The sequence below is a fragment of the Apteryx mantelli genome, chromosome 30 (genome assembly GCF_036417845.1).
Source record: "Apteryx mantelli isolate bAptMan1 chromosome 30, bAptMan1.hap1, whole genome shotgun sequence".
Lineage (NCBI taxonomy): Eukaryota > Metazoa > Chordata > Aves > Apterygiformes > Apterygidae > Apteryx > Apteryx mantelli.
In genome coordinates, this window is record NC_090007.1 from 3,870,868 (window position 1) to 3,898,822 (window position 27,955).

General features: G+C 41.7%; 3 protein-coding genes across 3 annotated transcripts in view; 2 read left to right on the top strand and 1 right to left on the bottom strand.

Annotated features, from left to right (window-relative positions):
* SPPL2B (signal peptide peptidase like 2B) overlaps nt 1–17,805 on the bottom strand; it is a 29,579-nt gene extending 11,774 nt beyond the window's left edge. Inside the window, exons 1-8 of the mRNA XM_067312592.1 lie at nt 17,734–17,805; nt 9,332–9,451; nt 5,573–5,755; nt 5,133–5,222; nt 3,479–3,618; nt 2,444–2,586; nt 1,690–1,786; nt 1,414–1,530 (exon numbers count right to left, since the gene is read on the bottom strand). Coding sequence (XP_067168693.1) covers nt 1,414–1,530; nt 1,690–1,786; nt 2,444–2,586; nt 3,479–3,618; nt 5,133–5,222; nt 5,573–5,755; nt 9,332–9,451; nt 17,734–17,784 — 941 coding nt within the window. The 5' untranslated portion in view covers nt 17,785–17,805. The remainder of the gene's footprint in view (nt 1–1,413; nt 1,531–1,689; nt 1,787–2,443; nt 2,587–3,478; nt 3,619–5,132; nt 5,223–5,572; nt 5,756–9,331; nt 9,452–17,733) is intronic.
* Nucleotides 17,806–17,973: 168 nt separating this feature from the next.
* Nucleotides 17,974–20,655, top strand: LSM7 (LSM7 homolog, U6 small nuclear RNA and mRNA degradation associated). The gene is made up of 4 exons (XM_067312611.1): nt 17,974–18,047; nt 18,364–18,454; nt 19,063–19,134; nt 20,279–20,655. The coding sequence occupies exons 1-4, from the start codon at nt 18,042–18,044 to the stop codon at nt 20,419–20,421; spliced, it is 312 nt and encodes a 103-aa protein (XP_067168712.1). The 5' UTR covers nt 17,974–18,041; the 3' UTR covers nt 20,422–20,655.
* Nucleotides 20,656–21,423: 768 nt separating this feature from the next.
* Nucleotides 21,424–27,332, top strand: LOC106497725 (kelch-like protein 24). The gene is made up of 3 exons (XM_013958717.2): nt 21,424–24,355; nt 25,371–25,782; nt 26,842–27,332. The coding sequence occupies exons 1-3, from the start codon at nt 23,377–23,379 to the stop codon at nt 27,152–27,154; spliced, it is 1,704 nt and encodes a 567-aa protein (XP_013814171.2). The 5' UTR covers nt 21,424–23,376; the 3' UTR covers nt 27,155–27,332.
* The last annotated feature ends 623 nt before the right edge of the window (nt 27,333–27,955 follow it).

Here is a 27,955-nt window from a genome sequence, read left to right on the forward strand (position 1 = left end):
TGAAAAATCTGAGCTGAAAACTACTGTAACTATAAAGTGTTGGTTTATTGTCATTTAAATTAAGTCTTTATGAACTTAAATACTTTAAGTAGTAACAGTCATATGCAAGTTATTACTTGCATCTTTGTAAAAAAAAGAAACTCTAAATTACTATATTATCACTAGTTTAACCAAATTGAGCTGAAATGAGACTTAAAAAAAAAAAAAATCAATCTGCCACAATTCATAAAACAGATTCAAACCTGCATCAGTTCTTAATAGATAGTAACAATATAAACTGTGTTTGTGAAATGATAAAGAACATTTAAACCGTAAAAAAAAATGAATGAAATGTCTGGCAATCATCTAACAATAAATAAATATTTCAGGTGAATAAACTGGATGAGAACCATCCAGTGTAAAATATTGCCACTGAACAATAAGCAGTAGCAGAAAAGGTCTAGCGTATACTTGCAAATTATTGCATGCTTTGCCCTGGAAGCAGGAAAGCGATCTGCACAAAATGAACAATAATTTTTTTTTTTTTTTTAAGCAGCTTAAAGGAATTGTTCCAAACAACCTCTTGGCACTTATGGGCCAGTCCTATAATTCACTGCTCCACAAATTAGAAAATAAAATCCCTTCCAACAAGGACACCACTGCTTCCACCACCCAAATTTAAAAAACAGTAACTGGTGAATCCTTGAGGATAGCACTTTATTCAAAATCTTTGCCTCTAGAGATTTTAAAGTCAAACTCTACCCTAGGAAAGAAGCTACAAAAGATTTTCTGAGATTTTCTTCAACATTTTTAATGTTTCCGGTAAAGAAATTAGGCTTCATAGCCTAATGACACAAAAAAGAGCCCTGCAACCTTTCTTTTGACGGATAAAAAGAAATTCTATGGTCCCCAGAGACAAGAATGAATTGGGAGACAGGATAAGGTGTGAAAATATCTAACAATAATAAGAATGTGTTACAGAATTTTAGCAATACCAGACGCAGAGAATGATTTGCTCATATCAGACAGCTGAGAGGAACTAGAGATGGGACAGTACTAATACCTCTTAATCTCCCAGAACAAATGCACATGCAGACCACCACATGAAGACAAATAAGACAAATTGAGTCCAAACTTCCATAACACTTCTGAAAGGCTGCCTTAACCCACAGTGTTCACAATATGGAGTGGTACTCACAAAAATTCAGGCTTAATAACAGATAATTTTCTGGAACTTAAGCCAACGAGACAGATGAAGAACTACTTCTGGAAGGCACAACTATGTATGTGTCTAAATTTCTAGTCTATTTCCTGCCCCTCCTAAATTCTGGGCAAGTTTAGGTTACCGAGGATGTCATTAATTTATACTACAGGGCAGAGGTATCATACAGCATATTATGATCTTCTAGCACAGAAACAAAAATATACACTTACTGATCTTCGTTTCTGAAGATCCCCCAGACTATGCTGACAGAGATACAAAATACTGCCAAGAGCAACATCCGGACCTGTGGACGCTTGTGAAAATAAGGCAAGTTGTTGTCTGGGATTCTGAAAATGAAACACACCAACCAAACATAAGTAAAGGCACAGTCATCTGTAGATCTTTCATTTTGAAGTGTGAAGCCAGTGAATCTATCACCTACCCAACATCTTAAAGACTTGACAGAGGATGATTTTGCTTAATAAAATGTGGAAATTGCCACGTACCTGCATTTTCCCAATGGGAATCTTCTTACAAAGGGAGACAGGCAACTGTAAAGACCAATTGAGGCAGCCAGGCAGAATATACCTATGATAACATAGACTGAGAAAGAAAAAGAAGTAAGTGCAAGTAGTAAAACATTAGAGATGCTTCTTTTCAAGTCCCAGTTGAACAAAGAACAGAATCAAAGCCTGACATGGGAAATAATGCTTAAAGTCTCATTGTTAAAAGGAGCTCTTAAAATCACTCAGTAACAAAATGGATTAACACAGGTGGGGTACATCTTTCATTTATTTTTAATAACAGGCACAAAAATATGTTCCTCAAAAAAATGAGGATGGGAATTTCAGTGTCTTAAGCTCTCATGTTTTTTTCCCCTCAAATCAATTAGACAAAAGAGTAATGAGTAGAAAACGCTACTTCCCATATTTTAATACCTTAAATTAATTTGTAATACAAACAAGAGTAGAGGTCTGAATAAAACCTTGGGCAAAAATAGAAGTCTAAGACATTAAGTCTACATCTACTTAATAGGTTTTGATGTTTGAAAGAAGCTCTGTGTTCACCTATTCCAACCTCACTAAAACTAGGTATAGAGATCTGGCCAACAGTTTTTTTGTATGGTTTTAAATCATATTGGCACGAAGAATCACAGCAGAAGACAGCCATTCATTATCATTTTCATAGTAGAAAGGCTTTTTAAGTGATGACAGCCTAGTGGTATTGAAGACTTTTCAATAGAAATAACTTCAAGGGTACCTAAGTGGTCATAGAAGAAGTAAAGGAGGACCAGCATCGAGCAGCACATCACTACAAATACACAGATCATTATTGGAGTCACATCAACAGTTTCATCATCATGTTTCTCTGCCCCATCATCACGTTTGTGCTTCATGTATCGCCTAAAAGAGTAACATGGATATAATCAGACCACTCCTGCAACAACACATATAAGGACTCTGAATCTTTAGTGACAACTACATGCAGCTGGAAAATATGACGTGACAGTAGTGGATTGCCACTGCATAGATTCCCACTCTAGTCAGTGAAACTCCACATGTCTACCCAGGTATATGAACTGCAGATTCAACATGATAAATTAATGTAGCAACTATTTTATGCATCAAGAGCACTATTGTTCATTTACTAACAACTCTGAACAGAATGCTGCAAATCACTGCAGAAATAAGTTGCGCCTGTTTTCAGGAGCAATCCTAAGGTCAAACTGTGTATACAGTAAATGTCAGAAATAGGTATGGCACAGATCTCCTTTTCCCCCTTACTTGGGAAAGGAAAGCACAAAATTTCAAGAAAAGACTCCTAATAAACATAGTATGACAACAGTAAAAGATATTCTGCCACCTGTGATATCAACATTTAAAGTGTTTTCTTTGTTTCTTGCTCTTAGCCACCTAATCATCTATATTATGCCATACCAGTAAAAACAGTTTCTATGATTTTTAGAAAGGACTTTAAAGGGGAGTCTTTGCAGAAGCCCAAATCGGAAGCTTATTCCTGTCCAACTTTCCTTTTGAGCTTTTTAAAAATGTCTGATTTGTTGAAAAGGTAAAACACTAGAATAAGCCACATGGAAAATACACTGTAATAATTTTATGCAGTGACAAAGCCAACAGAAGGCCTCTCAAACATGTCACATCAGCATTCTCCCATTCTGGTTATACAGGCCTCCTCATTAGCAGAGCTATCAAGTTTCCCTAGATAACTGCCATGTATTTTTTTCTCCCTGTGAAAAATACAGTAAGAAAATCGATATACTGCAATCTAATTACTCACTTTTTCACATCTCTGCTTCCTGCCCAGTAGCCTCCAATTGCAACAGTCCCCACAGCCATGACAAATATAATCACCATGTTGTAGTCTAACACAGGCTCATTTGGTGCATACAATGCTCCCTTCACCGACCTGCCGAAACTCTGCAGAGACAAGTACAAGTTATGAAGAGCTCTGTGATCAGACTTAAGTAAAACCAAAGTGTTCTTCAGATCTTTCAATTTAGTTTTCGATACTACTTTTCTTAGTATAAATATCACTAAAAACAAAAAATGCAGCTAGACATTGAAGGCAGTGCAAAGAACAGCCTTGCTCTAGTATTCCAAATCTGAATGCAATTAAATGAGACTTGTTCCTCTGATCTAGAAGCACCACAGACATTTACAGTTCTGCTCCTGCACATATGCAGAACTGTCCAGGCACAACTACGTGCTTCTCTGCTGCCTCAAGTCAGGAGAAGATCCAGAGATATGATGATACCAAACCCAGTGAGCAGGCTTAAAGTTTATCTAAGTGTCTACACGCCTGTTTTATTTTGGATCAGTAATGCGCTCGTGAAGTTTATCTCCCGATCACAAATTGCGTTTTGGTTCATGCAGTTCCAGAGTGCACGGGCTGAATTCCTTCCCGGAACCAGAAGGATGCATTCCAGCTGCCAATAGGCATTCCAAGTACATGACCAGATTAGGGCTATTCCAAAACACCACTCCCTGAAACAGGTATAGCATGGACATGTTCACTACAGTGAACTTAGACATAGGAGGAGTAGGAGTTCCTAGGAATGAAGTTCTGGCCAATTTATTTTTAAAACTAGACTCACTAGCATAGGTTATTGATGTCTAAAGGGTAGGCATTATTGAACTTTTAAGATCCAATTCCTCATTAGAATCCGGTCCTTAGCCTCACTGAGAGCGTTCTGGTTATAAAGTTCCAATGATCGCAACAGTCATGGCAGCGATAGCTTCTTCTCTCAGAACTCAAATGGGTTTTTCAAAACTGTTTGGTGATGAATCCCTTACTTTTAACGGAAGTATTTTAAGGGGAGTATTCTAAGCAGTTTTGAAAACATGATCTGTAATGCAACACCCTTATTCTTGCTCTGTCAAAGACAAAAGCAGCACAAAAGCCAACTGGATAACAGGAAGTTATCTTACTGACCATAAAAAAGTTATTAAAAAAATTTATGATTATGACAGTCTTGCCAGACTTGGAAATGCTGCTGAAGAAACTCATACAGGAATACAAGACACAGAACCACCTATAATAAGGGATGCAAATTACTTCTGATACTTTTATGCAATTAGCACGACATTTCCAGAATGGTTCCTTAGTAAAGGTTCAGTTATTTAGTTTTTACTAAGCAACCTCAAAATCAAACTATTACAAATATTTCAGAGCAAGTAGATGCCTCTATTAATCATGTATTTCTGGCAGCAGGGTTCATTTTGATTTTTTTCTGATGATTCAGAAATGAGTTTCCAAGAAATAAGCATTTTGTTCAGGACACTAACTGTTAAACAAATATTATTACAATAATGCAATCTTCATGAGTACAACTCTCCATAGATTTAAAGCTCCTAAGATGCATGTCAAATACACTCTTGTGTAATGACTCATTTGGGATGGTATGAATTAGAACACTTATTATTGAATTTACCTTGCCAATATCTAACATATCAGTGTAGCTGAGCAGAGCCACAGGAATATCAATCTCTTCATATTGACTCCTGTTACCCCCAGGAGGAACCTGCAAGACAATTCAGATTGGGTAAAAATATATTCAGTTCTGAAAAAACATTTATTCCTCTGAAAGAGTTACAGCTGCAAGTTCCATTTTTGTTAACTTAGGAGATATCTAAAAAGGGATAGGACACTATTTATAATCTGGAATTATTATACAACAAAAACTACAGAGGAAATAGTCATATTCAGAATACAAATATATAAACACAAATATATACACACACACACAGCATAATAAAAAAACAGAAAAAGTTACTGCTACTGTAACAACATAAACAGTCATAAAGATGTATGAGAAAGTATCTAACATCAGAGAAGCATCAGTAATGTAGAAAAACATAGAAGTACACTTACCAGTCTCTCTCTACTAACAATCAGCAGGCCACGAGCTCCATTTATCTGAGCAAGCCTCACTTTCTCATAGAAGGTGCAATTCCCTCGCATCACCATGGGGATTTGATTATTAAATCCCCCATCAGGTACATCAGAAGGAGAACACAAAACAGATGCTGTCTGATCCTGCAGTTGCAAGAGGGACTGAAAAGATGAAGAAATTAGTTGAAACAAAACAAACAAAAACCCCTCCCCAAAACTCCAAAGCAAACAAAATATCAGCCTTGAGGGAGACACCTTGGAAAACTTCAACTTGAACAGTTAAAGTGGGGATAACTAAGTATATGCAAACAGGACTTTTTTTAAAAACAGATCCAAGCAATGCTAATCATGGATGTTCTTAACAGCGTTACATCTGAGACAGGAGAACTCTTTTTCAGCATTCAAGTCTCCATGAGAGTACTCCATCTCTCACTCCTTTGCTTGAATGTTCTAAATTACCTTTTAGAAGCTTTGTGTAGTTTCTGCTCTTGGGTTTTGTTTTTTTTTTTGTTTTGCTTTCTCTGTTGTTTTTAGGGTGGGTTTGGTTTCTTTTTTTTTTTTTTTTTTTTTTTTAAAAAGACTAGACATCCATTTTGGCAACCTCCTCAGCACTTGCATACATGAAAACACAAAAACAAACCAGCCAAAAGCAAAGCTAACCAGCCTCCTCTGAGATGGTAGAAACTGGAATGGTAGAAGTTTGCTCAGTTACTGGATTCTAGGCATCTTCTCTGGCTGCTTGTGATTCACATTCAAGTTGCAGGTCTGCCCCAATTCCTTAGTTCTTGGCCCTACTCTGACCCCAAAACATCTACTTTGATATGTTTACACAAATGGCCCAAAGAGACTTCAAGTTTCTAGCAATAGCACCTGCACAAGTGTTTCCTTGCAGGACCTAAATAAGAGCCAGCATCTTTGCCCAGTTCTATTTGCAGATCCTCCCTCCCCAAAAATGCAATTATCAGTCATGTAAGTGACTCATGGTGAGAGCTGTGCTAACTGAAGGAGGTCACAGAAGGAGTGGGAAGCCCCACTCTTGCTAGAAGTTGAGTTGCTAGGCATGAAATGTGTCATTGTTACTCAAGTTTTAACCTGAAAGACTGATACATGTCATACTTTGCGTTAGAAACTCATAGGTACATGATCAACACCAAGTGTCTGTAACTGCCTCTACTGTTTTAGGTAGGAACAGTAAGGGTCAAGCCGTCAGCAGCTCTAAGCTTATTCAGAAAATTGCTGGCTCCAACGTGGCTCCTTGTAGAAACAATAGGAGTCTAGAATGCCGTTTTCATGAGGAGTCTGCCTGGATCCAGTCAAATGGGATCCTAAGGTTCTCAAGCCAGCTTCACGCACCATGTGAATTGTTTGTACACTGTGCTTCCACTTCTGGCATTGAAAAAGGGATACCCAACTTAACTGTACACAGAGTCAGGTCTACATGAGGCAAAGTCAGCCGTAGCATTTGAGGTATCTATGCATCTAGGGCATAATCTGCAGCTGGGATAAAATGTACAGTAGGTAATTAAGACTTGATTATACATTGATAAGGAACATTTTAATTCTGTGCAACATAACAGGTAGATTAAGAAATACAATGAATAAAATGAACAGAGTATCAATCAACCAACCACCTCATATCTTCCCCAATTAGTAGCTCATTCAAAGTCCACTGATTTGATGATTTCATCATTCTGTGATAAGAATTTCATTTGAAGACAGATAACAGAACTGAGATAAAGTCTTCCATTCTTATTTGGAAGGAAGTCTATGCATTCATGACATTTTCTGTGGTCTGTACAGAACTGTAATACAAGTGGATTCCACAGGAGGACATCCGGTGACATCTGGATATTCAACATGTAGGGTTTGAAGCATCTCCAGTGTTGCTGTTTTTACAAGTTTTACCATATGAAGTGTGATGTGTCTGCCTGTGAGGGTCCCCTATCAAGAAAACTCATTCTCATGTGCACTCTGTTTTGAATATATACCATCTTACCTACACAGAAAGATTTTAAGCCTCCTTCCCTTTGATTTGGGATGATACAGAACAAAGGCATTAGCCTTTCTGAACTCAGACATATGATCAATAGTCTAGTAGTATAGGCAATTAGGTAGAGATCTCAAAGAATGCCTTGGTATTTCATAAATTTGAGAATTTGATATTCATGGCTGATGAGACAAACTCAGCTTGACAGGGCCTAATCTGAGGCCTTGTTTACAACAGAAAATTGGACAAGATAATCTCCAGAGGTTCTTTCCTACCTAAATCTTTCTACTAAAGCTGTTTAACCAAGCCTATGAAATATGGCTCAAATATATACTTCTGGAAACTAAAGGTGTATATAATTCCTCTTACAACCAACCTCCTCAGCTTAGCATCCTTGTTAAGCAATCTGGATTTTGATGCACTATCGGTCTTTGCAATATCAAGTCTCCTTCATACTGCATTCTTTGCAGGTTAGTAAGGAATGGAGCAAGCTGGTAACTAGGAGGAAGAATTCCCCCCTGCTGACAAAGACCCTGAAGTGAAGACTTCCTTCCCCCATCCCTTCTTGTACTGTAGCCAACCTGGATGTCTAAATACACATCAACTTTTTTTTTTATTATATATACACATACACACACACATGTGTATATACATAATTTTCATCTATTTACACATAGGTACTCAAAGATTAAGAAGCAAGCCATACACAAAACACAAGAACAGTTCAATTCCACCATGTTTTACTTGGTTAAGTTAGGAAGCTGGGTTTCCTACACTATTAACACAAGCAAGTTCTTTCAGAAAGATTCAGAATGATTCAGAACAGGAGCTTAACTTCAGTATCATTCTTCAAATGAACCTACCTCCCACCACCAGCCAGAAAGAGAAGCCAAAGAAAAACAACCTTCCAAATTATCCATTAACTTGCATCTAGAAGTGAGGCAATATAAATAAACACCTCAGATCTTAGGATGACTTCTAGTTCTGGTAGTTAAAAATCCTTACAGGAAATACATGGATATGGAGCAAAAATGAAGCCTCTAGATATGGTTTTTCTCCCCATTTTCACTTCTCACAAAAATATACAAAAAGGCATTGTGATTCCTACTAGAGAACAGGCACTGGTTCCTCTTCAGTGATCCAGCTTCCGTAGCATCTGACCAGCAAGCACGAAGTAAGTTTAGAGCTTCCCCAGTTTCTTCCTCACATTCTAGTGATTCCTGGCATCTGTGAGGGAGTGAGTTCCTGCTACTTTAGTCCTTCCCCCTTAAGTCTTCTTACGGAAAGAGAGTGGAAACCAACTTAATTGGTAGCTCATAGAGCATTGGATACTGCAATAAAAACCTGATACAGCTCATGAATATTTATTCTTACATTTGGCAGAACCATGAACCACCTAGGAAGAATTAAAGGTCATGTTTCAAGGTATTAGGAAGGCCATATGGTATCATTTCGTATCACATTAACAAAGACAAACTCCTTTGTTGCCACAAGCGCCATTTTCATGTAATTGCTCATATTTGCCAAAAGGAAGACCCAAAATAGTTGTTACCTTCCGCATGCTGCTAGGAAAGCAATACAGCTGTTACAGCACTGGCTAAGGAGATCTTAACAGATAAAAGTATTTTCTAAATAGAGCAAACAAATTAGTCACTTCAAATTCTACTGATCCAAGTTAGAAGTTAAAAGCTTTCCTAGAACAAAAATGTTTTTGAATACATTCTTCTGTTACTGCTTCGGTAGGTACTTACAGCTTTACCCAGATCATGTGGCAAATGGGCCCACTGAGAGTTGAAGAGGATACAGTAGTCTTTTCCTTTGCTGCTTCCCTTCTCTGAAAGGACGTGTACCATCCCATACTCACAGTAAACCTGTAAATATATAAAAAAAAGAGTCACAAAAAGCCTAGTGCACCAACACAAGAAGTTTGAGTCATACAAGACTGCAAAGATGATATACATTACTTGCTGTTTGGTAGCTTGTTTTTTTTACTTTGTAATAACACATCTAAATATATACTTAACCAGAACAACAGAAAGAAGTTGGAATATTGCAGGACAGATGGTAAGGAGCTAGACTAAGAGTCTCAGCCCCACCACCTCCTGAAAGGACAGCCTGCAGTAATGAACAATTCCAGATTTGCATCATTCCAGAGTTCAGCCTTGGACACCTTTGCTGTAGATCTGACAACACCTTGCAGTATCCTCAGCTCTATTTTTGTCCTAGGCAGCACACAGATTTTTCAAGACTACATATCACACATTTTCCATTGCAGTTGTTATCATAGCTAAAACAATTCGTAACTGTCCCCAGAGAAGGGCACGTGTTGAACAGGAGGACCAGCTACCAGTGATGTAAAGAGTGAACACCCAGTGTTACTGATATTAGGGAAATAGGCTGGGGATAGGTTGCCTGAACCATGGTGATCCAGGATCTATTGGGAATATTGCTGTTACTCATTAAGAAGTATCCCCAATCCATGCCCCTCACATCCAAAAGAGTTTATAATAGTAATTATCTTTAGTTGGTTGTTAATTTCCCTCTGAACTATGAAATGCTATAAAGTCCCCTTTTGCGATGGTGTTCTAACATTAAAGTAATAGATGCCTACAGATCTGCATACTAATAGAGTATCCTAGGACAGGTATTTTAGCAAATAACCAGCAACTTCCATTTCAGTGGAAAAAACTGTATATTATTTTCTTCTTAAGTTACTATATCTGTCTAAATGAGTAGTCCAGTCTTCACAGGTACTGAGGATTTCTTTGCTCCCCTTTGTTCTGCATCAGGCTGAGAATATATACAGAAAGCAAGCACCCTCAGGTCTGCACTCTCGGGTTCTCTTGGGAGACTTCAACTGCTCTGATATTTGCTGAGAAAGAAACACAGCAGTGCACAGGCAATATTGGAGATTTCAGGAAGATGTCCTTGACATGTTCTAAATAGTCACTAGTTGCACCAGCTAGGAGTGGTGCTCTTCTGGACCTACTCCTTACAAATTCTGAAGACTCATTTGGAGAAGCGACTGAACAGTAGATTTAGCTGCAGTGACCATGAGACTGTGGAGTTTAAAATACCAAGGAGTATGAGGAAGACAAGTAGCAGAGTATAGACCCTGGACTTCAGAAGAGCAAATATCAACTTCCTCAGGGAACTTTTAGAAGGGGTCCAATAGAAGTCTGCCTTGGAAGGTAGAGGAGCTCAGGAACGTTGGAGGTTTTCAGAAACAGTTTTCCTCAAAGCACAAAAATAGCCCATCCCTCTAAACGGGAAAAGGAGCAGGCACAATAAAAATCAGCCTGGTTAAGTAGCGAGGCACAGAACTCAAATGCAAGAAGGAAGCATAGGAGAGATGAAAAAGGGGAGAGACTCCCAAAGAGGAATATAGAAATATTTTGAGGGCACACAGAGATATAGTTTGGAAGACAAAAGCTCAACTGGAGCTCAAATTGGCAAAAAGTGTCAGGAATAACAAGAAAGGCTTCTATAGGCATGTTAGTAGCAAGCAAAAGCACAAGTAGACCTGCTGCTTAATGGGTTTGGCAAATTAGTTACACGCTACACAGAAGAGGCTGAGTTACTTAATGCTTCCTTTGCCACAGTCTTCAAGGGTAAGCTAAGTCCCCAAGTATATATGCCAAGAAGCAATGACAAAGCAAACAAACCACCAATAATAGAGTTGACTGAGAGACCACCTGAACAAATTAAACATACAAGTCTATGGGATCTGATGGGATGCATCTGAAGGTGCTAAGGCTTGGTTGACATCATTGCAAAGCAACTCTACGAACCTTGAAGAGTCAGAGATAAGGGAAATGCTGGATGGTGGAAAAGGACAAATATTATGTCCACTGGCAAAAAGGGCAAAAAGAAAGATCTGGGAAACTACAGAGCAGTCAGCCTCACTTCAGCCCTTGGAAAAATTACAGAACAGGTCCTCATGGAAACTACCCCAGGCACCTGAAGGATAAGGCAACTGGCAAAGTCAACACAGGTTTACTAAGGGTAAATCACGCTTGACCAACTTGATTGCCTTCTCTGATGAAACAACTCGCTCAGAGCTGTGTTGTCATCTACATTGATATAGCAAGGTGTTTGACATGGTCTCCCACAACATCCTGTTTAACAAGCCAGTAAGTCATGGATTGGACAGATGGACAACAACATGGGTTGAAAACTGGCTAAACTGCTGAGTTCAAATGGTGGTGGTAAATGGCTCACAGTTGAATTGGCAGCCAGTCAGGAACAGAGTTCCTCCGAGGTCAAGACTTGTTCTGATACTATGCCATATCTTTATGCTGCTCTAGCTGACCCTGCTTGAGGTGGGAATAGGACTAGATGATTTCTACAGGTCCCTTCCAACCCCAACTATTCTTTGATTTTGTGATTTTTAAAAGCTTATTTCTACAAATTTGTTTCTCCAGGTACTAACTGAGAAACAAGGAGCCAAAGATGACCAGAGGCAGCAGCAAAGCCATGTCTTTCAAAGCACCATACATAAATATGATCATGTGGCCCCTGGGAGACAATGAGTAAATGGATGGTTTTTGGAGCACTTCAAAGAATTAGCCTTTAAACATAAAGGAATTCCAAACTGCCTGAAGAATAAGTGATACCATTCTACTGCAAGACAACACCAGCAAAGCAATAAAGAAACTTCAACCCAAAATATATAGGCAGTAGAGATATTATATATTTAGATCCTTTTTGTATATAATAAGACTTATTAAAAAAAGTTGTCATTTCTTTTTTTTTCTCCCCTAAAATACTATTAGTATTCATCAAGTGCTCTAAAATCTATTAGATCTGGCCTGAAGTGTGTTGGGCACACTGTTTGCTCAAGTGACCCTAATTTGCACTGAAATACAGTGCATGTTTGCAAGATATTCCCTCCCTCCCTCCGCAAAGTAGCTCTATCGTACATACATGGTAAGGAGAAATACATTTAGCAAAAAGCCTCCAGCTGTTTGGCACAGGAGGGCTTTTTCACTTGTGTCTGAGCTATCCACCCATAGCACCTAAAACCCTTTCACGGAAAGGAAAATTACTGGCCTTACAACTTGACTTTCAACAGGAACAAGCCCCAGAAAAAGGATGTTTCCTGCTTATTGTTGCAAGAGCTGGCTGGGTTCAGAAAGATGCTATGTAGCTCAGTTTTGAATATTATAACTACGGCTATCTCCAAAAGCTTCAGGCAGTTTTGTAGGAGCTAGCCAACTGTAATAGGATTGCTTTATATATTTGAGAAATCATTAGCTTGTACAGCTACAAGATTTACATCTGTAGGAGATGACAAATGACACATATCCTTAAAAATGAGAGAATATGGGGTGTGTTGCTACATTTCCATTTAGATAACCATTACGGGAACTCTGCAGTAATTCCCGAGCGGCAGACTGAGGACAGTAATACACAGTTATGCTTTCTGAGCAACATAATGGCTGTCCTTAAAAAAAATTAAGGGAGTAAAAGTTTCCTAATGTGAAATGCTCAAAACATTTTAGAATCTTTTTTTGTACACAGAGGTAAGTAAAATGGAGGATGAGAGGAATTAAGACGAATATGAGCAGAGCTAGAAGAGGGTGTACAGAGTTTTAGAGAGTGCATGAAGGACACAGAGATGCATGGGCATTAACATACATTCTTACAATGGAATTATCACTTAGAACCAAAGCATAGCTCCGAAGTCTGTTACCAGCTACTACATATGTGTTCTCTTACCTCCCCCACCTAGGGAGAATCATAGGCATTTCTTGTTTCAGTACAGCAGGGCTTTGATGCTTCCAGATTTGATACCTTTATTTTTATCACTAGGAATTAAATAGCAAAGGTAAGTTCAAAGCAATGCAGCTGATAGCCTGGGAAGGTGGTAACATTTGTGATGGTTCTTAGCTCCTAGAGATCGTTCCATATTGTAGAATAACCCACAAGAAAGTGTGGTTTCCTGTGCAGTTCCTATACAGCCTTCCTCCCACTCCCAAAAGCTCTTCTTTTCCAAGTGCTTGGATATCATGTCTAGCCTCTATCACACACAGAAGGAAAAACAACAACTGTTATGATAATAAGATGTCTTATGATACTTGCTTCTTACAGTATATATGATTTAGAAAGCATTATGGCAAGCTTAAAGTGGAACAAACTAGGAATAGCCTCAAACAGCAGAATTAACTTCTCCCCATTAAGCAGGGAATGATTCGTTTCCACTATACGAATGAGGAAGAATATTACTCAGGCAAGTGCTGGGGCTCACAAGTTAAGTGATGGAAGAAGTGCAGAAGGTGGTGAAGAGAAATTCAGCACACCTGCATTTCATGGAACCGCAACATGAAAGGCTGAGCCAACCTCATGGCTCACTCTTGCCATTTGTTCCTCCCTGCCTTAGTCCCCAGACTCACCTAGGCACCTCAAACACGCTTGTCCCACCTGTGGTATTTGTTAGATCACTATGAGATGATTCAGTTCACTGTCAGTTTTTCATGCCAGGCTAGTGCTAGTTGCAATCGCATTAACTGTATCATTTCAGAGAGATTTGACAAGCAAGAGTTGGCACACGGGTAGCAATGGGAGCAAACAGCTGGGAAATGACAACCTCACCGTTCCAGTGGCATTGGCTCAGGGAACTACAGCCTAAGGCTAATGTTTTAAGGCAGAAGACAATGACATTGCTACCAGCAGTGCCGGCCCTTTCCTGCCTACTGTGAAATATTTGTTCTTATGTGATACACCTCTTTGTGCAAAGAGCTGTGCACCTACGCAATGGCTTGAACCACTGAATTGATTCCGTGATTCCACTGAAAAATAACATGGCCAAAATATTTATTTTTCAACATTTGTCAGCTGTATTAACTCTCTGATCCAGCTCACTACAGAACTGCAGTACTGGCTTAGTGTTCAACAAGCTTCAGCTCAAGTGGAACCCTAGAGAACAAGGAAAAAAGCCACCTTCTCCTGCAGTGCAGTGGAATGATTCTACTTACAGGTACCTATAGAAGCCTTTGCACTTCTACAGCAAGAGGAAAGAGGCAAGGCAGGAACAGATAGAGTGTATGCCTTCACCATATAATGTCATGCCTTAGAGGTATAAGAGATCATTAAAAGGAGTAATTTACACTATAAGGAGGTCACATGAATCCGTGTATACACAGAGAAGTTGTATTAGAAATGAGGATTACAAGTCTGCATGGCAGTATCTGGAGGAGAAGACAGTGCTTTATGACCATGATCCTCCAATCCTAACAACTGAGGATACAGTCCTTGTAGATGCTGGTTTCAGCAGCAAAGCTGGCAGAAATAGTTGACTCTCTCCCTGAGTTCATAGTCATCTCAGTTGTGTCAGCATAACAGCCTGGGGAGCTGGTCTTAAATCAAGTCCTTTTAATAAACAAGATTAAGAATTAAAAATAATCCTCAAAAAGAAGTTTAACCATGTCACTCCAATGATGACGTTCCTAGCACAGTCTGGGCAAACAGTGATGCTGGCACAAAAGAATGGTGTATACCATAGCCCAGGAAGAGAGAATTACCTTGGAGACACTGGCTCACAGAAATACACCATAAGCAGCAGCTTTCTCTGCATGAAGATAAATAGAGAATGAAGTGCTGTTTGCGATTCAGGCAGTCCCAACCACCAAGAAAAATCTCATATACTACATGGCAATTATCCACAAGGACTGGGAACTACCCACAGCTCTGACAGCTGAAAAGCACACAGAAAAACCCAGGGAAAACAACACAATTGATTTCCAGGCTGCTATTGATGTTTATTATTTTCATCTTTTTGCAGCTTAGCTATAGAATTAGAAACAAATTACTCTTTCCTTATTAGAATACACTGCCTGTACAGCTTTTGCTTAACTTCTTCAATAGATAAAATTGATCTTACAGTTTTGGGAGACACTGGGAGCTGTATTCCCTGAAGCAAGAAGAAGAAAGAAGTGGAGTTACCAAGAGCTGGGGTGCATTCTTTCCCTGTGAGCTGCATAATCAATTTGGAGACTACCAGCAGCAGACAACAAATTTGCAGAAAAAGACAATACTCCTTTAACAAGCACTGTACAGTGAGAATAGAGTTTGTAATTGATATTATTCATAATGTGACAGTTTCATGAGACTAAGTTGTCAACCATCTCAATCCAGAATGTCAGGAAGTCTCTTGGACCCTCTGGACCTGCATCACAGAGCACTTTGATTTTACAAAAATAGAAACTATGACCTCAATTCAATATTCTACTGAAAGCTAGTATATAATGGCAGCTAGCTAACAGCAGTGAGCTAACATGCTCACTCTAGATTGTGTTACTAAGTTCCACTTTAGTCAAAGGTTCCTATACCTCATTATTGTTATAGGGCAACCGAGAAGTGGCAAAGCTATGAAGGAATTGTGAGAACGACAGGAAATTAAATGAAAAGTGAGGACTCTGATGCCAAAGCAAGATCTTAGGTGTGGATTTCACTTGGATCTCTAAGATCATACCCCTCCTCTGGTACTTCCAGATGAGGATCCATATTTGGGAGAACCATACTTCACTAGTCAAGCTGCTCCTTCTCCCCTACTTAACTGAGTTTAAAAGCAAACCTGGACCAATTTCCAAAAGAGACTACCTCATCTCTCAGTAGGGGAGAAAGAAAGATATACTCCCAATACGCCAAACAGAGAGTACCACTTACATTTGAAGACGTTTTAAATGAGCTAGCTTGAGTAGCAGAAATAAATTAGCAGCACACAGCATTAGCTCTTTGCTGCTGCAGTGTGACTGTTTCAGTATTCCAGCCGACCTGTTCAAAGCTCGCTCAGCCATGCTTACACTACTTTGCTGCACAAATATGCTAAGTGACTTGCTTACCAAAAGGAAGCCTGCTGCAGCGCATGGAACTGAAGCCAAGACCTTCGAGTGTCAGGGCTCGACCACTGGACTATCTTACCTGCCATCCTTCCACACTCTCCTGGGGTCACCCTTTCAAAATTGATGGAACAAACTGACTCCACGCCAGTCCTTGACCCATATCTTATGTCTTCTCTCGTATTAACGTATGGGCCCCAGGCTGGTAGTGCCAGTCCATTAGAACGATTAGAGGCACCAAAAATATGCAGGGCAGGCAGGGGAAGAGGAAAGGGGCAGATGCTGCACAGATAAAGAACTTAGCTGGCAACCAGCCCATTCTGTAAGTAAATACCACTGGCAAGGAATCAGTGGTGGGGAGAAGGGAAGGAGGAGAAGAGAGGAAAATCAGACCATCACACTAAGAAGTCAAATCAATAAGACCCAAGAAGATCTACTGCCCTCCAAATTAACTAATGAATAGTTAAGATCCTTTAATGATACTTGAGTGTTTCCAGAACACTTGAACTTAAAATACCAAAGCTATGTACCATGCCATAATACAGCAGCTGAAGGTCTGCTCTCTCTCCCCCACATCAGGACTACATACCTAGCTAGTCACATGTGCTCCTATAAGACCCTTGGAAATGCAGTTTGTCCCAAAAAAGGTATTAATTCAGATGAGGAACAAGAAAAGAAAAATCAAGACAGCCTATAACTTCAGGTTCAGCAGAAACTTCGCTTTGTTTTACAACAGCCGCTTTCTCAGAGGGAGCTTGTTGGTTGGGATGAACCCAGAGCCAAACCCGAGCCTCCCGTGCTGCAGTGATCCCGCTCCCAACCCCTTCCCAAAGGTTTGCCTGGGGAAGGCTACTGGCAGGACAGGGGAACCGGTGTTGCAAGAACTACGAGAAATGTTTTGTTAACCGCGGGAAAAGGGATTAAGCAACACGCGTAAGTCGGGGAGGTGACACACAACAAACCCGGGCAGGCCCGGGGCAGGAATGACGCTTCCTTCTCGCCTCCAGCGGCAAAATGCCGCAGCTCGGTCATTAACGCCCAGTCAGCGGCACCGGAGCTGCCGCTACTCGCGCGGCCCAGGCTCCGCCCTGCCCCGCCACCGAGCGGGGAAGGCAGCTCCCACGCCCGGGAAGACCTCTCCCCCTCCGGCCCGGCCCGGCTCCCCGCAGCGCCGCCGGCTTCTCGGGACCCGCCCCGAGCCAGAGCCGGGCTCCGCTCCGCACCCGGTATCTGCCCCGCGAGGGCTCCCCGGGCCCCGCCGCCGGAGCGGGCGCAGAGCCCCGGCTACCCCTGGGGCTGGCACCGCCGCTCACCTGCGCCACGAAGAGCAGGAGAAGCTGGGCCGGGAGCCGCGCCGCCGCCATGCCGCGCCCGCCGCCCCGCGCCGCTGCTGCCGCCGCCGCCGCCCGCTTTTGTTTCCGCTGGGGCCGCGCCGGGCCTAGCGCCCTTCCGCACCGGCTGACACGGCGGCCCGCCCCGGAAGTCCCGCCCCCCGCTGGCCGGGGGAGCGAGCCGCGCTTGCGGGCAGCCAATGAGGTTGCTCGCGGCGGTGACGTCGCTCCAGGGCCGCGGCGAATGAAATGGCAAGCGGCGGCGGGGGGTCGGTGGCGGCGCGGGCAAGATGGCGGTAAGGGAAGGGAGGGGAGGGAGGGAGGCGCGGCGGGGCTCGCGGCCGCTTGGGGAGCGGTCGCGCGGGAGGTGGCGCCCGGGCCCGTCGCCGTCCTTCCCTGGCCGCGGCCCGTGAGCGGGGCCGTGTGGCTGCGGCCTGCCGCGGCCGAGGGCGGCGCGGCGGTGCTCCCCGGGCCCGGCCGCCCCGTGCTGCCCGCTCGTCCTTCGCTTTTAGCTCCGTGTTGGGAGGTTTCCCTTAGCGGCGCGGTTCCCCGGGCGGCGCGTGTGGGTATAGGGACGTTTTAACTGAGCTCGTTTTTGCTCATCCTCGCTAGGATAAGGAGAAGAAGAAGAAGGAGAGTATTTTGGACCTCTCCAAATACATTGACAAAACGATCCGAGTGAAATTCCAAGGTGGGAGAGAAGGTGAGCCAACACGCAGCACCTGAGCGCCTGGCTGGTAGCGAGGCATGTGTATTCGCAGCATACTTTGCATCTCGGCTTTTTTCCTCCTGTTCTGTGTCAGCTTTTGTCTCCTGTGCGATCACATTGCTTTCATCCAAGAGATGAGCAATGGATTCTTTTCTTTGTTACTACTTGCTATTGTAGGTGTGAGGCTTCTTATTGTGTTTCTCCTTTAGTCTTTCCGCTAATTCCATGGCTGTTATTTCGTCTGTGTTTCATCTTTTTTGCACCTTTCTCTCATCATCTTCTATTGGTTTTCTTAAAGCATCTTTTTGGCTGTCTTCTTAAAATGCCCCTGAAATTGACTGGTAACAAAACTGTAAAAGTTTTGAAGAACATTTTGAAGAACTGGCTGAAAATCCTGAAAGTTTCCATTGACACAACAGGCTGGTTTCAGCTTGTGCTTTTTGCATTTGCACTGTGATAAAGAGGGCACTGTTTAATATCTCTGGCTTCACTTGTTTGATAGCCTTGTTTGAGGGAGGGTCTGGAACTAGAGAACTGAGTCCTGTAGCTGCTTTTTGGGGGGAGGGTCTCTAATTCTTTTGTGTGTGTGTGGTCTTTAATAGCTAGCGGAGTCTTGAAAGGATTTGACCCTCTTCTGAACCTTGTGCTTGATGGTACCATTGAATATATGAGAGGTAAGTAATATGCTATCTGTGTAAAGAAATCTTTTTTTTCCCAAAAATAATTTGCTTAATAGAAAACATTCTGCTCTTTGTGTTGAATAACCAGACACTGCAGCTTGACATCATCCAAAGGGAGATTTGCTCACAGTTAACTATGCTTAGAGGAAGGAATGAGATAACAGAAGTTAGGTTAAGGGTGGTAGAGAAGGGTGGTCCTGTATAACCCATCTGGTGTTCTTGTCCTCCAGCACTTGAATGAAGTAGCTTCTGTCTTTTTAAATGAGGCTGTTGCCTTTCACTTTGTGTATACTGTTGAAGGGTGGCCAGTTCACTCAAAGCATGAAAAAAATCTCAGCAAAAATTGGTATCTTACTGTCTTAAACTGTTCTGTGTGCACTTTTTGCATTTCCATGGAACTAAAGCCTTCTATAACCTCTTAAGGCTAACACAGCTGTGACTTTTATTTTTATTTTTCCCCTCCAAGCACAAATACTCCCCTTCCCCTTTTTGCTCTCTTAAACAAAAGTGTCTTCTCTCATTATGGGACAGTCTGTTTTCTAAGAGTTTGCAAGGAAGCATCTCAAGATTTATTTTTGTTTTTAGGAGGGAATTTTAAAAGATGAGCTTAGTGCATTTTTACCAAATATTTTGACATCTTAAAGAGCGTAGAATTGGCTCTTGCTATGTTAAGAATGTTCATCTGTCTGTCCCCATCCACAGTCTTGCTTGATTTGGTCTGTGCATGGACAAGCAAGAAATTTATGCTTAGTGCATTCTGTAGTCAGGATCTTTGTCTGATTTGCATTGATCCCCAAATGTTTGTCTGAAGGGTATTTGGAATGGGAGCAGGAGATTCTTTCAGCATTTGTATGTATGTTCTTGGTTATGCAAGTGACAGGGCTGCTGAATTCCTTGTATGCCAAGCAGAATGTGTATCCTTCAAATTGTAGTTCTTTATCTGTGGCGTGTGCTGCTTTGAAAACTGATAAATCCTGAAGACATTGCATATTACTGCTGCTTCATTTTTATAGTCCATGTGTTCAAGCAGTGCAGAGAAGCCTGGAAAAATACTGTTCATCTGTGCTTTTCTGAAGTTGATGAGATTTGGTTTCTTTTCCTTATGCTGCTGTTGTAACCATAGACCTCTGCTTTTCAGATCCAGATGATCAATACAAATTAACAGAAGACACACGCCAACTGGGACTAGTGGTCTGCAGAGGAACTTCTGTGGTTCTCATTTGTCCACAGGATGGAATGGAAGCTATTCCAAACCCTTTCATTCAGCAGCAAGATGGCTAATGCTTTCTTGGGACTGTTTCTTCAAGGGTGCAAATCATTGGAGGAAACTATCAGTGTGTGAAAGCTTTCTGTTTTGGGGGAGGAGTTTGAATGTGTGTTTGTTAGTGTGAAAGAACAATCAACTTTTATTTTGTGGCTTTCTGTAAGTGGTGAGAGGATGCCTCATGGTATGTAAGAAGTAAGTTCTGATTTTGTTGAAATAAATGTGAAACTCTTCATTCTTTAGAGTTGGCAGGAGAGAGTATATTGTCTAGAAATTGTATGAGACCCTCTTGATATTGTGAGTTTTGAAACAACCACATAAGATTAGTAATGAGTGCCCTGAAGATTGGTAATAAGACTTAAATTTTTAAATACATTTTTTAGAACATGGTTTTCTTCCTCTTAGATGTCAGCACTTAGCTGGGAAGCGTTTTGCATTGCGTTTTAGGCTTTCTGCTCTTGAGTTCAGTCTGTTTTGCCTGCTTGTTCCTGTACATGCAGGAAACTTACTTTTGTTGTGTGGTACCTTGTTATCACCTTTACAAACTCCATAGCTAAGAAGATATTTTCTAGAACTTGTTCCAAATCTTGTGGGCTGTGAAATCAGAGTGTTGCCGCATTTCTACAGAAAGACTAGAGTAACTTCTAGGGTAAATACTGTGTCTTGGCTGAGTGACATGAACGTTATGGAAGCATCTGTTAGATGCTTGGAATTTTAGGGGAAGAATATTTAAGATCCTAATGTTCTATTACAGGCAATGCCTGGAAATATTGGATATTTTTGTATCTTAGATATCCATTTGTAGTTTTGCTGGTTATAATTTCATTTGTAAGTAAGCATTTTTTAAATTTCTTTTATACTTCATAAATAGCAAGATTTGAAGAGTTGTGAATGAATAAATACAGTTTAGTCTGTTCTTAAATTCCTGTTGTTTGTTAGTCTGAAAAGTGCTGTACAGCTGACACTGCAATTTTCCACACTTGTAAATCTAAATGAAATTTGTTCAGGTGGTGGGTAAGTGTAGGGAAATCGGAAGAGACCAGATCAAAAGCTGTGCTCCATTTTAAGGATGGAAATCAATGAGAAATGGTGACTGACAGCTTCTGGTCCCTGATCTGAGGAGTCATGTGTTTTTGTTAGGCATTGTAAAGACTGCCCAGGAGAGGATGCCTGCCTTTAGACTGTAGGTAGATAACCGGCTTCTACTACTTGCTTTTCCTGAGGTCCCTTTAGAAGGAGGCTGTGGCTGAGCAAATTTTTCTAATGTCAGCAGTAGTGTTCCTGGAAATCCTCAAGAAAACATGCTAAGGACAGGCTGCATTGGTTGTTTATTTTGGCGTCAACAACCTATTCCCGTTCATAGCCTTTCCTGGGTCAACTCTGAAATGGATGGGCACTTTGAGTAAATCAGTTCGAGTTCAGTGTATCAGACTCTTCCAAGAAGCTATGAAAGTAGGGACCAGTTGCCTTGTGTGGCATATTGTGTCTAACCTTGAGTGGGTCTGGATTTTAGTCTCTTAGGAGCTCATTCTTTGCTGGGTGCTCCCAACAGTAGTCTGCAGAATCATGCTCCCTCCAACACTATGAAACTTGTTCTGTGTGCAGTGACACAACTTCAAAGGAGACTCCTTGTTTAGAGTGGAGCAGAATTTACTCTTCCTCAGCCTGAGTGTACAGTCTTGAGCTGTCCTTGGGAGGGGAGAGAGATTGTTGGTTATTGTTGATAACAGTTACGGACTGCACCATCTCCCATCTCTCGTGTCTTCTGAGATTGGTGTATGTGTGTGAAGAGACCTGCTGAAGCTCTTTCTTGAGTGGATCCCAGGCTCTTGATACAGAGGATATGGAACAATTGCCTGAAGTCATATGTTAAATGTTTAACTCGGAGGGGCATGTTTTCAGGATTTCCTATCGGCAAATCTTAGGGAGTTCCCTGCTCAGTAAATGGGTTGTTGAACCTTTATTGTAAGGTACTTACTGTTCTTATCTGTAGTACAGTTTTCTGGCTTATATTTGGGAGCCAAGTACCTAAAAATAAGAATATAAAAATGAGCATCAATTTTAAATGCATATAGCCTTTTCTGTTCCATTCATTCCTAAAAGTGAACTCATAAGAATGTTGCTACAGCAGTCTTGCAGAAGCCTTTTTCAGAAATGCATTAGGGAAGCTCCAAGAAAAAAAAAAGTGCACTTGATTCAGATAGCACTATTCGGCTTGCTGAAAAATGGGACCGAGTCTTGCTGGGATGGGTTCTTGAGTGTGGCACCCTAGTTCAAGGTCACTATACAAATCCCCCAAACTTCTTAATGGCGTGGTATAAACTATTTGGAAAACAAGGTGTGTGGGAGCACAGTAATCTGTTGCTCGCGCTGTGACTATTTCTTTAGAGCATTGAGGATGGCTGTATATGTGACTTCCTTCTGGGTGCGAGTGGGGGCTCATTGCTTTCCCTCTCATCTCTCACTGAAACATCAAGCTAAGTAGATATGAAATATTGCAATCAGTATGGAATTTGGTATTGAACTCTACTCATGAAAGATGTGGGTTTGGGAAAATCAGTGTTTTTCCCAGGAAGTCTCAAACTTTCTGAAGTTTTTGATTTGAAAAAGGAAAAAAATATTGTAATAAATGCTTTTGTTCTAAGTGGGTTCAGTGTTCATGTACAACTTCCTGAGATGTAGCCAGCTTAGGAAGAGTTTAGTTGTTCTACCTTCCTTCTCCTCCTCCTAGTCCAGACTTTTTTTGGGGGGGGATAACGGCTCCCATAATTCACTACGGTTTTACTTAGCTGAGGTAGAAGCTAATTAAAGTTGCCATTTTTGATTATACAACTTTCCTGCTATTGCTGCTCTGAAAGCAGTGGGACAGAAGAGAAAACCATGAGGGTAGAAAACATACTCTATTTTTAGGACAAGATTGGCTTATCTTGTATTTATCCTAGCCAGAGGGATAACATTTCCAGAGACCTCACATGAGTAAAGACTGCGCAAGGGCTGAGTTAATTTTAACTGCCTGGCGGTTAACAAACATGGAGTCTGCACAAGAAGCAGAGGAGCTGGGACCTCAGACAGAAGTGATTACAGACACCATTCTTGAGGTTGGAGAGAGACTCTTTCAGGTCAGCCGCAAGGCACTTTCACTGCACAGTCGTTATTTTGAAGCCATGTTTTTTGGGGGCACAAGGGAGAGCTCTGAACACCATATAGTGATCAGAGGAATTGATGCAGTGCCTTTCCAGGCACTTCTTGAGTTCACTCGCACGGCCCAAGTGTTTATAGATCGAGAAAATGTCACCAGCTTACTAGAAACAGCTGATTTTTTTCAGTTTGACAATGTGAAACTGTTTTGTGAGAAATTTCTGGAGAGAGAGCTGCATGTTTCCAACTGTCTGGGCCTGATGGCTTACTCGCAGCAATTTGCCTGTGTAGATCTGCACGTGTCTGCTGTGAATGTGGCTCTCACTCACTGGGGGGATGTGATATGTCAGGAAGAATTTAAGGCACTTCCCAAAGAAATGCTGATGCAGTTCCTGCAAAGCGATGACCTTTTTGCTCCTCGAGAAGATGTGGTTTTTGACAGTGTTATGAGATGGATAATGGAGGACCCAGCAACGAGGGAGGAAGACTTCTTGGATTTGGTGGGAGAAGTCAGAGTCACTTTTCTGAGTCTGTCCTTCCTTGATATCTTGGTGAAACGCAGCAGGCGTCCTGGAGAGAAAGATACTTTCTCCAGACTAATAAAGAAGTTAGACAGCTGTCCTCCACCCAGCTGGCAAAATGTGGAACTGTCTCCTTATGCTGGCCGGAGCTATGACACCTTATATGTTCTGGGAGGAAGACATGACAAAGAACAGCAAGAATTATTTCTATTTCAACCTAGATCAGGGACCTGGCAGGCTTGCTCTCCCCTGCAGCGCAGAAACCTCACCCAGTATGCAGTGGCAGCAGTAGGTAATACACAGCTGTAGCTCAAGTGATGCTAGTGAGTGGGACTGAGCAAATGCAAAGAAAAGTTGGGGCTTAGACCCAAATGCAGCGAGTTCAGTTTCCCCTCCTGTAAGAGCACTTTCTTGCTAAAAACCTCACTTATATCTGTGTTCATTTGGGTTCAAAGAATGGTTGGTTTTCCTTAGTGCTGGAAGAATGTTAGGAAAGGCTGAATATTTCTTTTCATATAGCAGAAACAGCAAAGCCATTGAATTGTTCTCACATTAGCTGTATCTGGAATGAGTCTAATGACTTTATTTGAAGAAGCACATGTTTTTTTAGGCCTTGAGACTTCTCTGTCATGGTGGTTTTGACAGATGGTGTCTTCTGATTTTTAGCTGGCTTTAAGTTAAAGTTACCCAAGGATGCTGAAATTTCCGTCCTTGGAGATTTTCAAGACTCTTCACAAAGCCATGGCTACTCTAAATTGGCATTGGTGATAGTCCTGCTTCAAGTGGGAGGTTGGGTTAGAGAACCCCAGAGGTCCTTTCCAACCAGTGTTCTATGATTCTCTGCAGGCTTGGAAGCAATTGCTGCATTCTTTGGGCCCAGTGTGTCTGGACAGATGATAAATCAAATATTGCAAACTAATAAAAAGAGCAGCAATTTTCTCTGCTTGTCTTGCAATGTTCCTGTGACAGATTTGCATTTTAATGCATTTTAATACCAGCGCTGGCCTAGAAATCTCACTGTTACGGTCTTTCTAAGGTAGAAGCTTATGACCCTCCAATCAAAGAACAGTAACAAATGTGGTTCAGCTTGCAAATTAATTCATGTGATTTTTTCCAGTTGAATGTGGAAGAGGGGAACCTCATTCCTCAAGTGAGCTTCTTTACACCTGTGGGGCTTTCTGTAGGGAGAACATGTTCTGTTTATGAGAACAGAGCTAGATGCAGCCTGGGGAGAAATGAGAAGCCCAGTTCTTAGGAGCAGCGTTCAGCTTTCATATAGCTGATATTTTTCTCTGTTGTATTCCCAGGGAATTTTGTTTTTGTGACAGGAGGATACTTCCGGGATGAGTTTGTGTGGTATAGTGTGGATTGGGTGCTGATCTACAATTGCTTGGACAATAGCTGGCTGGAAGGGCCTGCCATGCAGAAGTCTCGCAATAGTCATTGTGCAGTAGGAGCAGGGCTCTACCTGTATGTACTTGGAGGGAGCACAGATGAAGGGATAATTCCAGCAGTGGAGCGCCTGGCTTTGATGGACTCGCAGTGGGAAAGCATGAGTCCTATGGTTCAGCCTGTGGAGAGAGGAGATGCGGTCAGTGTAGGAACCAGCATCTATGTGGTCTGTGGCCTTGATGAAAATGGACATGTTTATGGTGGAGTGCAAAGGCTGAACATGGAAACGGACATCTGGGATGTCATCTCATTCTCCCCACTTCCCAGGTAAGAAATGCTCTGCTGGGCCCCAGCAGACAAAGAAAGGTTCTGCAGATAATTGTATGCTGTCAGGGTGTCTGAGGAGAGGCCTTTGTCCCATAGTAAATGGCAGCTGAGTCCCTAATGTCTTCAGTAGGGCTGGGATTTCAGTTCTAGTGGGTTTGGCATGATCCATTTAATCACACAGTCTTATCTTTTGGTACTGTGTTTTCTCATCCTGCCTGCCCCCCCCCCTTTTTTTTCCCCCTCCTTTATTTCTCTGTAGCATCTCTCTCAGATGCTATAATGGTGCGCAGGTTTCTTTTCGTGGTTGCTTTTAGAATGGATCGCTGCTGGGCTTCTGAGCAAAAGAAAGAATTTATTTCTTTGTTTGTATTATAGTAACACATAGAACCTCTGTACCTTGGGACCTGATCCAGGACCCAATGGCCTGGGGACAGACAGTTTTCTACAGCTTCCATCTATGTTTGGAGTCCAGATAAATAAGCAAAGAGGAGGAGGTGTTGATCACACAGACGTTTCTGCCCAGAAGACCAGAGCAGGCAGTTTTTGTGGGTGCTGCAGTTTTATCTTGTACAACATTAAAAATACAGGTATCAGTATTAGCAGCTCATTTGCCCTCCTTAATTGGAGTCAGAGCAATTGGAAAGCCACATTATACTTAAAATAACATGAAATACAGAATCCCACTGCACTTACCCCAAAAACTTGAAGCTAAGATCCTGCAGTGTTTAGACAGACATCCAACTCCGAATGGTTGACACCAAGTGATGGAGGATTTGCCACGATCTGTCTCTCTGCTCCAGCACTAATTACATTCTTTTTTGAAAGTGAACTTACTATTTCCAAATACACGTTTGCTGACTCCAGCTTCTAGCTAGTGTTGTCAATGATCCTGTTCCAAGGAGAGTTTGGACTGGAGAAATCCACAAGTCCTGTCCCACCAATGCTTCTGTGATTTTCTGTTTAAACGGGACCATCTTGATGTGAGGACCACTGTTGCACTGAATATTTCAGGGAGCAGATCTTCCTATTGATACTGATTAAGATTTTCTTTCCTTCCAGGTATGACCTGCGCATCACAGCACTGAATGGTGCTCTGTACACCATAGGAGGGGGAGCTTTTCGATTTGATGTGAAGACAGATGAATGGACCCAAGTGGATGAGGAATGTTTGACCCAGAAGTTCTTCATGGGTTGCAGCACTGTGAATGGACAAATTTATCTCCTTGGCCAGAGAAAGGGGAACAGTGCCCTCCCCACTGTAGTGGTCTTTGATCCCTACACTGACCTGTGCCAGATCATAGAGAACAAACTCCCTTGCCCCCTTCCTATTCATGGGTGTGTCTCTGTCCGAAGATTTGATACTTGGGCATAAGTGAAGCCAGATCCAGCTTAGCCGTAAAGTCATGTGCTTTACAGCTGGTGGGAGCTAGCTTGTGTCAACTTTGGTTTGGGAAATGTGTTTTGAAAAAAGTTCTGTTTCCTTAACATCTTTGTCTTTTTCTATCTGGCAAATGATCTTGAAGCAAAAGCCAGTAAAGCCTCTGCAGCTACCTGGGGTTTTCAGTTTATTATTAGAAATTGTGGTCAGTGTCGTTAAGGGCACATAAACTCATCAGAGTTGAAGCTAAATAAGGGCTGTTCAGACCCCTAACCTGTATGGTTCTTTGTGCTTTGTATGGCTGGGAGGGACAGGAATGTCACTGCATCAGTTATAAAAGCACTGTAGGAATGAAATAATAAATCAAGCGCGTTTTAAGGGAGTCCTCAGCAGGATGTATGGGCTGTTACTGCTGCAGGAAAGAGCAAAAGAACACACTGCGGCCAAGCTATACCGAGTGTCAGTATCATTTTTAGCCTGAAATAAGTGAGCTTCCCAGGTTCTATAATAATGGCTAAAATCACATTTATTCCAGTCTGAAGAGCACCACAGCAGGGGGGCAGGCTGTTCTGGATTTATGCGTTTGGGTATGTGATGATAACCATTTGCAGACTGGGCACTTAGGAGCCCTGCCCTAGTCTCCTTAATTCCCTTTGGCTTCCTCACTGTATGGACCCAGAGTAAAAATACCATCCCCATCCCACAGCACTGGAAGGAGGCTGCAGAGGAGGAGCAGGGACTTGCACATAGCCATAATTAAAGGCTGTTGATGAGGAAGCGGGATTGGAGGGACAG